We start from the raw sequence: 12,398 nt of genomic DNA on the forward strand, positions 1-12,398 counted from the left end.
TAAAAGATTAACGCGAGTGTGTTTGACCCGCTTTATAATTTATTTTCTCCCCCGGGGGTGGCGAATAAGTATCTGAATTAATTATAACGACCGGCGAACTTTTTAATTTGCACCGCACTAATTGTGTACGTCCGTGAATTTTAAATATAAATGATATTTTCGTGATTTAATGTACAAAGTGAATATTTTAAGCGGTCGTTCGTGTCACTGTCGGATGTTATTTTTAAACCGTAATAAACGTTGATGGTCGGCTTTGCGCACAAAGGGGGTGTATTTCAATATTTCGCCGGCAACGTTTGTAATTTTAACAATCCGCGGGCCAGGTAAAACCCTAAAAGAGGAATCAATTTGAGACTTGGACGCATGAAACTTAGCGAAATGTTTACATGGCATGAATAAAATAAATTGAATCGTGCATTCGCACGGGGTTTATCTGGCGTTTTCACTTTAAAAACTCGCCACGATAGAATCGGATTCCACTTACATGGTATTCGATAATGTCGGTACAATGCAGGCACCGGTGGATTTATTTAAGCCCTTTAAAATTAAATGTTTAAAACGTGCACGATGCACAAACACAGAAACAAATTGAGTGGATGGATACTTCAAGTGGATAAACTATTTCGTAACTGCATTTACATAGCCAAACACCATTGTTCCGTGGCGGGGCCGAATTATTTCGACTGGAACAGGAATTTAATTAGGACGGAGCCCTATTTTTCATATCCCCGACTTGGGTTTCGGCCAGAAATATTTTCAATTCTATCCGCAACTCTTCGTATAATATAATATTATCTATCAACAAAATTAAAAATTAACATTAAATAAATAGAAATTTTAATTGAAAATTTATATACAAATTAAATGTGACACGTGTCACGTTATGAAAATTAATTATTCGTATTAATTTAATGGTAAAAATGTTTACACATTTATTCATATAATTTATAACATATTCAGTTTATTAAAATTGTTCATTTCGCTCATTTTAATTTTATTTACATATTGTTATCACATGACAAATTTATGTTTACAAAAGATGTTTCAAGTCAAATTTATATTACATATTTAAATTAATTATTTTCACACATACAATTAATTTTTGAAAAATTAACTTACGTTATTAAACACAAGGAATTTTTATTGACAATTAAAATAATTTTAAAAATAAATTTTAGTTGGAAAATAATACGCAAAATAATTTATGTATTAATTAATTTTAACGTATTAAATTTGAAACAATTATTAACCAATATTTGAAATGTTATAAAAATCATTTATTTGTATTAATTAATTAAATTATTTATACATTAAAACATATCTATTTAATTACATTAACTAAATATACTACATATTAAAATTTATTAATTAATATTTTGCATGTTTTAGTTTAAATTTATAACATGTGCATTTTGTAAATTGATAAATATATGCATCATAAAATATTATTTTTGCAAATTTTAAACAGAATTTTAAACAAATCTCAAATGACTTGTGTTTACAGAAAATAATTAACTTCAAAATTTATTAGATTCTTCGAAATTTGTATCAATTTTCAGAGTTAAGTTTGAATAAAAAGTTCAAAAAATATTCAGTTTAATTATAAAAGAAGGAATGTTATATTTTAGTTTCCCTGGTTACAGGAAATCCATAAATAAACAGGGTAATAGATAATAAATTCAATAAACCCTTAAATCCACAGAATTTCTAACTGGATAATTTCAAAACATTTTACATCTGTTTTCAAAATTTACGAGATTCCTTCAAATTTGAATCAATTTTTAGTGTTGAATTTAAATAAAATGTTTAACAAATATTACAATGTATTACAAAAGAAAAAATGATAAATTCTAGTTTCCCTGTTACAGACAATAGGATATTAGATAAAAAAAATAGTTAATAAATCAAATCAATACTTACTCGTAAATCCATAGATTGTCAAACAATGTTTCTAACTGGATAATTTCCAAATCTTTTAAGTCGGACTTTAAAATTTACGAGATTCCTAGAAATATTACAATGAATAACAAAAGAAAAAATGATAAATACTAGTTTCCCCGTTACAAACAATTACACCGAGAATGATTCGAAAAACTTAAACTAATAAAATATACTCTACATTGAATCAAATCGAAGAAGCACTGATATTAGTACAAAATGGGGCATTATTAACAAGAAATATGTAAAAATTCTTACCTAGATTTTGAGTACGTAATCGCTTGTCCTAACTACTTGAACGCTCAAACGGAAGAGAGTGAATCATACTAGTCTAAATCTTTTTTACAAACTTATTACAGTCTTGCACAAAGATGATTGGAACACCGACAATCAAAAATAATATTACATTAATTACCACGAATCCCTAAACAATATCAATCATATACTTTATATAATCATACATATTTAAATATATCTAACAATAACAATATTCATTGATTTTTAATACAATATTTATTCGAACGGTCACCCCGGCGACTTCCAAATATTTACCGAATTGAACAAAGATGACGTTAAAGACAGCGGAAACTAAATTTAAGCACGAACCACTACACAAGTTTAAATCAATTTTCAGCGTTAAATTTAAATAAAATGTATAACCAATGTTACAATGAATTACGAAAGAAAAAAAAGTTAAATTTTAGTTTCCCTGTTACAGACAATAGAATATTAAACAAAAAAATAGTTAATACACCAAATCAGTACATACTCTTAAATCCACAGATTGTCAATCAACGTTTCTAACTGGATAATTTCGAAATCTTTTAAGTCGGACTTCAAAATTTATGAGATTCCTACAAATTTGAATCAATTTTCAGTGTTGAATTTAAATAAAATGTATAACCAATGTTACAATGAATTATGAAAGAAAAAATGTTAAATTGTAGTTGCCCTGTTACAGACAATAGAATATTAAACAAAAAAAAATAGTTAATACACCAAATCAATACATACTCATAAAACCACAAATTGTCAATCAATGTAACTGGATAATTTCGAAATCTTTTAAGTCGGACTTCAAAATTTACGAGATTCCAACAAATTTGAATCAATTTTCAATGTTGAATTTAAATAGAATGTTTAACAAATATTACAATGAATTACAAAAGAAAAAATGATAAATTCTAGTTTCCCTGTTATAGACAATAGGATATTAAAAAAAAATAGTTAATAAACCAAATCAATACTTACTCTTAAATCCACAGATTGTCAATCAATGTTTCTAACTGGATAATTTCGAAATCTATTAAGTCGGACTTCAAAATTTACGAGATTCCTACAAATTTGAATCAATTTACAGTATCGAATTTAAATAAAATGTTTAACAAATATTACAATAAATTACAAAAGAAAAAACGATAAATTCTAGTTTCCCCGTTACAGACAATAGAATATTAAACAAAAAAAAATACATAATACATCAAGTCAATACATACTCTTAAATCCACAGATTGTCAATCAATTTTTCTAACTGGATAATTTCGAAATCTTTTAAGTCGGACTTCAAAATTTACGAGATTTCTACAAATTTGAATCAATTTTCAATGTCGAATTTAAATAAAATGTATAACAAATGTTACATTGAATTATGAAAGAAAAAATGTTAAATTGTAGTTGCCCTGTTACAGACAATAGAATATTAAACAAAAAAAATAGTTAATACACCAAATCAATACATACTCATAAAATCACAAATTGTCAATCAATGTAACTGGATAATTTCGAAATCTTTTAAGTCGGACTTCAAAATTTACGAGATTTCAACAAATTTGAATCAATTTTCAATGTTGAATTTAAATAGAATGTTTAACAAATATTACAATGAATTACAAAAGAAAAAATGATAAATTCTAGTTTCCCTGTTACAGACAATAGGATATTAAAAAAAAAATAGTTAATAAACCAAATCAATACTTACTCTTAAATCCACAGATTGTCAATCAATGTTTCTAACTGGATAATTTCGAAATCTATTAAGTCGGACTTCAAAATTTACGAGATTCCTACAAATTTGAATCAATTTACAGTATCGGATTTAAATAAAATGATTAACAAATATTACAATAAATTACAAAAGAAAAAACAATAAATTCTAGTTTCCCCGTTACAGACAATAGAATATTAAACAAAAAAATACATAATACATCAAGTCAATACATACTCTTAAATCCACAGATTGTCAATCAATTTTTCTAACTGGATAATTTCGAAATCTTTTAAGTCGGACTTCAAAATTTACGAGATTCCAACAAATTTGAATCAATTTTCAATGTTGAATTTAAATAGAATGTTTAACAAATATTACAATGAATTACAAAAGAAAAAATGATAAATTCTAGTTTCCCTGTTACAGACAATAGGATATTAAAAAAAAATAGTTAATAAACCAAATCAATACTTACTCTTAAATCCACAGATTGTCAATCAATGTTTCTAACTGGATAATTTCGAAATCTATTAAGTCGAACTTCAAAATTTACGAGATTCCTACAAATTTGAATCAATTTACAGTATCGAATTTAAATAAAATGTTTAACAAATATTACAATAAATTACAAAAGAAAAAATGATAAATTCTAGTTTCCCTGTTACAGACAATAGGATATTAAAAAAAAAATAGTTAATAAACCAAATCAATACATACTCTTAAATCCACAGATTGTCAATCAATTTTTCTAACTGGATAATTTCGAAATCTTTTAAATCGGACTTCAAAATTTACGAGATTTCTACAAATTTGAATAAATTTTCAGTGGAGAATTTAAATAACAAATATTACAATGAATTATAAAAGGAAAAATGTTAAATTCTAGTTTTCCTATTACAGAAAATAGAATATTAAGCAACAGAGTAGTTAAAAAACCAAATCAATACGTACTTTTAAATCCACATAGTGACACAATCAATGTTTCTTACTGAATAATTTCGAAATTTTTTAAGTCGGATTTCAAAATTTACGAGATTTCTACAAATTTATGTCAATTTTCAGTGCTGAATTTAAATAAAATATTTAAGAAATATCACTGTGAATTACAAAAGAAAAAATGATAAATTCTAGTTTCCCTGTTACACACAATAGGACATTAAACAAAAAAATAATTAATAAACCAAATCAATATTTACTCTTAAATACACAGATTGTCAATCAATGTTTCTAACTGGATAAAATTCAAATTCAAAATTTACGAAATTCCTACAAATTTGAATCAATTTTCAGTGTTGAATTTAAATAAAATATTTAACAAATTTTACAATGAATTACAAAAGAAAATTGTGAATTGTAGTCTCCCTGTTACAGACAATAGAATATTAAGCAAAAAATAATTAATAAAACAAATTAATACATACTCTTAAATCAATGTCAATCAATGTTTGTAACTGGATAATTTCTAAATTTTCGAATTCTAACTTTAAAATTTTCTAGATTCTATCAAATTTGTATCAATTTCCAATATTTATATAAAATATGCAATAAAAAAATTAATTATAAATGAAAAAATGTTGCACACAAGATAAAACCTTTGAAATATTAATCAACCACTATCAATTAAAATATATTTCATTAAATTAATAACAAGCAAATTTTATAGCATGATCATTAAACTCAATTTCCAATAAACTTTTAAACCGTAAACCGATAAATTTAAATACACCGTTAACACCTTATAGAAAAAACAGCATTCCTCCGCAAAATCTCGAACAGAGTCCTTATTAAATTTAACAAGACTGGCACATTCTGTCTCGACTTACACCCTCTGTATAATCGCGTTTTCGACGTTCGCCTGTGTGCAAAATTTAACGTAACACTGTTCTTAGATATCCGAGATAATCAATAACGCGTGTGCGGTATTTAAAACATCCTGCACGGATCACCGCGGAATGTTCGCCCACATCAAAGTGATTCTTTGACGGCCGTCAGAGCACATAAATTCCGACGCGTAATAGAATTCAATGCTCATACACCCCGATTGAATTATGCATATTACCCAGACGGGGAAAAATCGCCGCGATTACAACGATCGCGACGTTTTAATTTCCACTATTTCACGTCCTCCCCCCCTAATTAAAATCCGGGCTCGTTACTTAAGTCGGGGAACGACTCTATTATTATTAAGCGGACGCGGGAGAAAATTTTATTAGGCAATTGGTTCGAGGAACTGTGTAATATTATTGACTGCCGAGTTGCAGTTAAAAATAATGGGGGTGGCGAGGGTTTCTTGTTACAACACCGTTATCTTAAATTTACATTAAAAAAAACGACATTTTAATACTTTTATATTCGACAAACAAAACTTTATAAAAAGTTGCAGATAAAATTGTTGGTTTTGTGCCCTTTTTTTACTGTTACACCGTAGATAATTTCGTAATTTAAACATTCGTAACTCCGATTTTTCAGACAAATATGTTTTCAGTCCGAACTAACTCTTTTGTTTGTTTTTTGTGATTTTAAATGGAACGTGGATGATTAATCAGTTTTTCCCTCCCCCCTTGTTTGTCCATGCAAAAGTTTATTAGTATAAATACGCGATATAATAAATAAATTTATTTAATTAATTCAGTTCATTGAATGTATTCGTGAAAATTAATGAAACGCTCCGAGATGAAGTCTGTGTTTTTAAAAAACGTATAATTTACAGTAATTAACATTTAATTAACGACCTCCTTCATTTATAAATTACAGTCTTAAATTCCCCTTTAAGTAACTCAGCTTCTGTATTTATTTTATACTAAAATATTAATTCAATTGAAAATATGTAAATTAAAGATAAAGGAAGGTTCTTTTAAATAATTATTCAATGTTTATTTTAGCTCTGTAATAAAATGAAGCCTGCGTAATTCCAAGGAAAATTGACATTGTGCAGATGCAGTAATTAAAACCTTCGGGCGATGCATCTCGTTATAAAATTACGATATGATAAAGTGCTTTAAGGTGAATTTACCATATTTATTTGTTAATTAATATTAATAGCCATAAAATATTCATAAAAGGACCGTGAACGCCAAAATAAACATCTTTCCAGATACATTTTCGTGCGTTAGAAATTTAAAAGGAACCCGTACAGTTTTTCCAACGGAACAACAAAAGATAAACATCAAAGGGAACCGTTATTCAAACAGAAACGCCTCACAAAGTGAAAATATCATTACAATTGACGTTCCGTTAGTTGTTCCGGGCGTTGTTCGACCGGGAGATTAAACAAAACAAGGACCAGATTGGATCCTGATTTATGTACGTCGTAAAGACAGACGCCCTGTGTGGTTTACGGGGAAGATTGGAAATTAACCCCCGGCAAATTTGCACCAGAACACGCATTGGGACCAAACAAATTTCCACTCAAGGATTTCTGTTGATTCTGTGTTTTTCATTAGCGTCAACGAAATTATCTATGGGAATCCAATTCGCAGATAAGGGCGGTCGGTAAGTGAACATTAAATGCATATTTCGATGTTACGTCTCATCAGAGCTTCGGAGATTGTTCCGAAAACGATATGAATTTCCACTTAGTCGCAGTTGCATTCGGTCCCCGGGGCAATTACAATTAGCGTGATCTATGCGGAAAGTGTCAAAGGAAGTCTGAAAGTTATCCGCATATGCAACCAGCAGTTATTAAACAGTTCTACTCTTGATTGTGTAAATTCCTTCGTCGAAGACACCGCCAAACTTAAATGAGCGAATCATCCTTTATGGTTATCCACCAGAGTGAAATACATTTTACAGAACTTATAAAATATGTTCCGCCGGCTCCGGCACAAATTCCTTCCTTTATGGCAAAAGTATTCGACTCGATTCCAATTAATGGATTCATAAATCGTAAATTGCTCGAGTATTATCAAACAATGAGTAAATTACGAAATTGATAATGAAGGAAGTGTTGTCTGGAGGATTAATAATAGTCGTAAGCGATTATGGGTGATTTGCGTGGCCGTTGACGAATAGCACCGAAAACCCCTGCGGAACGTGAACAAATTTGAGGGTAGGATTGAACGCCTGTCCGCCAGTGATGCATTAAAATTTGCGAAACCGAAATTACACAGCCACTAATCAACAGTTCATAAATATGCCGGCAATATATAATCAGCTAATGATAAATTAATTACCGCCGCCGTCCAGTCGTTAATGATAACCCTCCCGATCGATTTCGCGCAATAAACAACCATCTCCACTCTTTTTCAAGCACTCTTACGCCCTTATCTCCGCTCTAACGAACTTGAAACGCCCGATGCTTCCATCTAGGTGTAATGAAGTGGATCCCGTATCGGAAAATATAATAACCAACCCCCACGGGCCCCGGGGAATCATTCCTGAATATATTTAACTTGAGGGACGACCTAATTAAATCGCAGCACCAGCTCTTTGATTCATTAACGACCTCCAAACTAGTAATTAATTCCGACATCATTTTTAATTGCAGACATGAAACCAAAAATGAAGACCCACTACAGAGCCCACCGTCTCTCCTTCTGGCTGAACCTGGTGCCCGATCTGCACAAACCGGGCGGCGACGACGTGCCGATGTCGCACCACGAGCTCCCCGACGACGATCCGCCCCTGCCCAAGCTGCCGTCGCTGAACCCCCGCAAAATGCCGACGACGGAAGTACCGCACGAGCTACGCACCACCGCCAACAACTCGAACCACTCCGTGGGCGCCACGCCCTCGCCGCAGGACTCCACGGAACGGGTGGAGGAACTGGGCGGCATCAGTACCACGAACCATCCGGTGGAGGACGGTTTCGCGGCCTATTCGACGGCGTTGAGCGTCACGATCGCGATCGGGTGCTCCCTGCTGATACTCAACGTGCTCATATTCGCCGGCGTCTACTATCAGAGGGACAAGACGCGGATGAACGAGAACGGTGACCCGACCAAGAAGAGGAACGAGAACGGACAGATGCCCAACAACATCTGCGGAGATTTAGGTAACCTCCCCGGATGGATGATCGCTGATGTACGATGTCAATCTGTTTAAATCTGGCTATTAACATTGGTTAACTGTTTTAATTAACACGTGGACTGAAAAGTCCCGGGCCTAACAAAGAAAACACGGTTTTTTTATTCAAAATTAACTTTAGTCAACAACGTAATCTCCATCAAGAGCAACGCCACCACTTTTGTAGAACGACTTATCTTTTGCCTCAAAATAGGCCCCAGTTTCAGCGATAACTTCTTCATTCCTGGGAAATTTTATACCCGCGAGCATTTTTTTGAGGTCTGCAAACAGTCAGTAGTCTCTGGGAGCCAAATCTGGCGAATACAGTGGATGCAACTCGAGGTTCAGTTCATATAGCTTCGCCATTGTCTTTATTGACTGTCACGGTGCGTTATCTTGATGAAACAAATTTCTTTTCTTTACCATATGAGGTCGTTTCTTTGCAATTTCGGCCTTCAAATGCTCCAATAACGCTATATAATATTCACTGTTGATGGTATTTCCATTCTCAAGATAGTCTATGAATATTACACCACGCTCATGCCAAAATACAGAGGCCATAACCTTTCCACCCGGTTGTTGTGTCTTCGGAAACTTTGGGCGGGGCTCACCAGCTGCTGTCCACTCAGATGACGATCGTTTTGATTCCGGAGTGAAGTGATGGATTCATATTTCATCCATGATCACATATCGACTCAAAAATTGCGGTTTGTTACTTCGAAACATGGTCAATCACTGCTCAGATTCATCAAGACGTTCCTGTTTTTGGCCAACATTGAGTAAACGCGGTACCCGCTTTGAACAGAGCTTTCTCATAATAAAATGCTCACGCAATATAAAGCCAACGCGTTCTTTTGATATCTTTACGATGTCAGCTAACTCACACAACTTCACTTTTTTGATGTTTTCTGGTGTTACCGCCTCTACGACCACGTTTGAAGTCAACAAACCAACGTTTTATTGCTGTTTCTGATGGAGCGGAGTCCCCATAACACTTTTCAAGCCATTGCTTCACTTTAATGGTATTTTTTCCCATCAAGAAGTAGTGTAAAATTAAAACGCGAAATTGTTTGTGATTCAATGTTTTGAAAATAACAAAAGTAGCGTCACTCTTAGCACAATAACTCACAAACTAATTAATAGAATATATTGAAATTTTAACAGCTATCTTTTGAAGGTTGATACTAACTGAAAAAGAGGAGAGTGCAATAAAACTAGTGCCATCAATGTGTTAGGTCCGGGACTTATCAACCCATATGTTATATACCAACTATTTATACAATTAAAACAGTTACATTTCATCCATATCAATCTGACCGAAATATTTGGTTTTAGAATCGAGTATAATAGGAGTGAAGGGTGACCCGGCTACAATTCTGGGCCATCATCACAGCCATCACCAGCTGCCGCCGCCCGAGTTCGCGGACATGCCGCAGAACAACGCGACGTTGCCCAGGCCACCGCCACCGCCCAAGATATCGAAGGCGAACGTGAACACGCTGACCAGCGGCAAGATGCCGGAGAATCAGCCGTTGCTCTCGTCGCACAGCATCCAGCTGATCAACACGGGCACGTTGACGAAGAAGAACACCCACTTGAACTCGAAGCAGAACGCGATGGAGGAGCTGAGGGTGTGACGAAATTGAGTTTAGTGCGCGTTCTTCATGCTCAGACTCCCGGTTTTCCGTTCTAATTGGACGTTGGTTTTTCCTAGACGAAGTCACGGTTATTTGTATTAGAGGTGATCTAGACATCCACTCGTTGTTTTTGGACCACGGATTTATATATCGCGTTTAGAACACGAACGTTGTACTGTTTAGTTTATGGTAAAAAATTTGTAAAGGACTACGGGAACGGCCCAATCATCTCTACTGAAACTAGCGGCGTTCCCCATTCGAAAACACTTTATGGGTCAATCACTGAAAGTATTTTTTTGGTGAAAATTTGAGGGCAAAATTTCATTTAATCATTCTTTAATTTGTTTCAGTAAAATTTATAATATCAAGTTATTAACAGCTACATAAACATCATATCATTATATTTGTTTTTTGACATGAAAAACATTTGTTTGTTAAGATTGCCTTCAAGTTTTCCCACGTTTTCCATCGAAAAGGGTGACTGACCTGCGTACTAAATGTTTATACCTACTAAACTGTGAATATTAGATAAGCACTACAGCGTTGTGATTTCCAAACTGTCCATACTTAAAAAGACCAAATATTTTTTCGTTTAGTAAATTACATGCGCTGTAGATATGGTAAATGCAACTGTGGATTTTTTTAATGCGTGACGGATTTTGGCTTCTTGTGCCTGAAGTTTTGATTAGATTCATTCAATTAAACCAATATTTGATTGAATACCATTGAAACAATTTCTTTCCCGTGCTGTAATTCTTCCATTATTCCAAATTACTTAAGTGTAATTAAATATCTCGGACGACTAGAATCCAATTTCGTATTTAAATGAGCTCCGACTGTCTACTTAGTCTGGAATTTATCGATTGTGATTGTCTACCAAGAAGTCAAAAGGAGAAACGGGACACATTTACATAATAAACCCCCCTTTTTAAAAAGTACCGAAAATGATCGATCAAACGTCATAAACAGAAACAAATTGTTCCATCCAGTAAAAACCAAGCACAAGAACTCAACTGACGGGTCGCAATCGAAGGACATCACTGAAAAACTAACTTAAGCGTGCATGATCGTGGGTGGGTTGCGAGAGCAGTTCCAAAAACGCGTCGTAACGAGTTACAGTAATTGTGTTTAATTTTAGCGAAGCCCAATTTCGAGGGTCCCGTAAATCGGTGTCGGAACGACGCCCCCCGGTGCAATTACCCCCAGGAATCGATATAAATCGCGGTTTTAAATTGGGGCCGGCTGATGAAAATAAATTTTTGGCGGACGGTACGACCCCGTAATTCACGGTTCATCACCGAACGAATGTCGATATTAAAATAAAATTTCATCGTTTGTACTTAGCGAAAAAGCAAAACCTGCGTAAAAAAGAAACGATTTATGTGGCGAAAAGAATAAATTGCACCTAATGAAAGTCGAATGACCTAAGGACTAATATTTGGGGAGCGGTGTTTAATTTAGTTGAACACGGTGTTTGCTTTGATCAGCAGAAATTTCTCTCGGGTGCCGGGAATTAAATTGTATAAACACGTGTTAGCTCTAACCATCTTTTATTTGCCGAAACTGATTTCGTGCCCCGAACTGCGGATGTTTCACCGGGTGATGTCGACGTTCATGATTGTAAATACCGCACATTCGTAAATTAGAACTCTCATCGCCATTTGAGATATTTTTGTACAAAAAAGAAATTAGAAACCGCTCTTTGGATGTCGCTCTCGCAATCTGTTTGTTATATGGAATTGAACGAATGTTGTGTAAATACACTAGAATAAAAAAAATGTTAAATAAATTATTTAAAAACGATTTAGTGTTTTTCTTTGGACCTCCACACT

General features: G+C 33.3%; 1 protein-coding gene across 1 annotated transcript in view; it reads left to right on the top strand.

Annotated features, from left to right (window-relative positions):
* The window catches only part of LOC109598638 (neuroligin-4, Y-linked), a 248,654-nt gene extending 236,285 nt beyond the window's left edge, over positions 1-12,369 (top strand). Inside the window, exons 8-9 of the mRNA XM_049966621.1 lie at positions 8,412-8,918; positions 10,265-12,369. Of these exons, the coding sequence (XP_049822578.1) occupies positions 8,412-8,918; positions 10,265-10,566 (809 nt within the window). The 3' untranslated portion in view covers positions 10,567-12,369. The remainder of the gene's footprint in view (positions 1-8,411; positions 8,919-10,264) is intronic.
* The last annotated feature ends 29 nt before the right edge of the window (positions 12,370-12,398 follow it).

This window comes from Aethina tumida, chromosome 4 (genome assembly GCF_024364675.1).
Source record: "Aethina tumida isolate Nest 87 chromosome 4, icAetTumi1.1, whole genome shotgun sequence".
Classification (NCBI taxonomy): Eukaryota; Metazoa; Arthropoda; class Insecta; order Coleoptera; family Nitidulidae; genus Aethina; species Aethina tumida.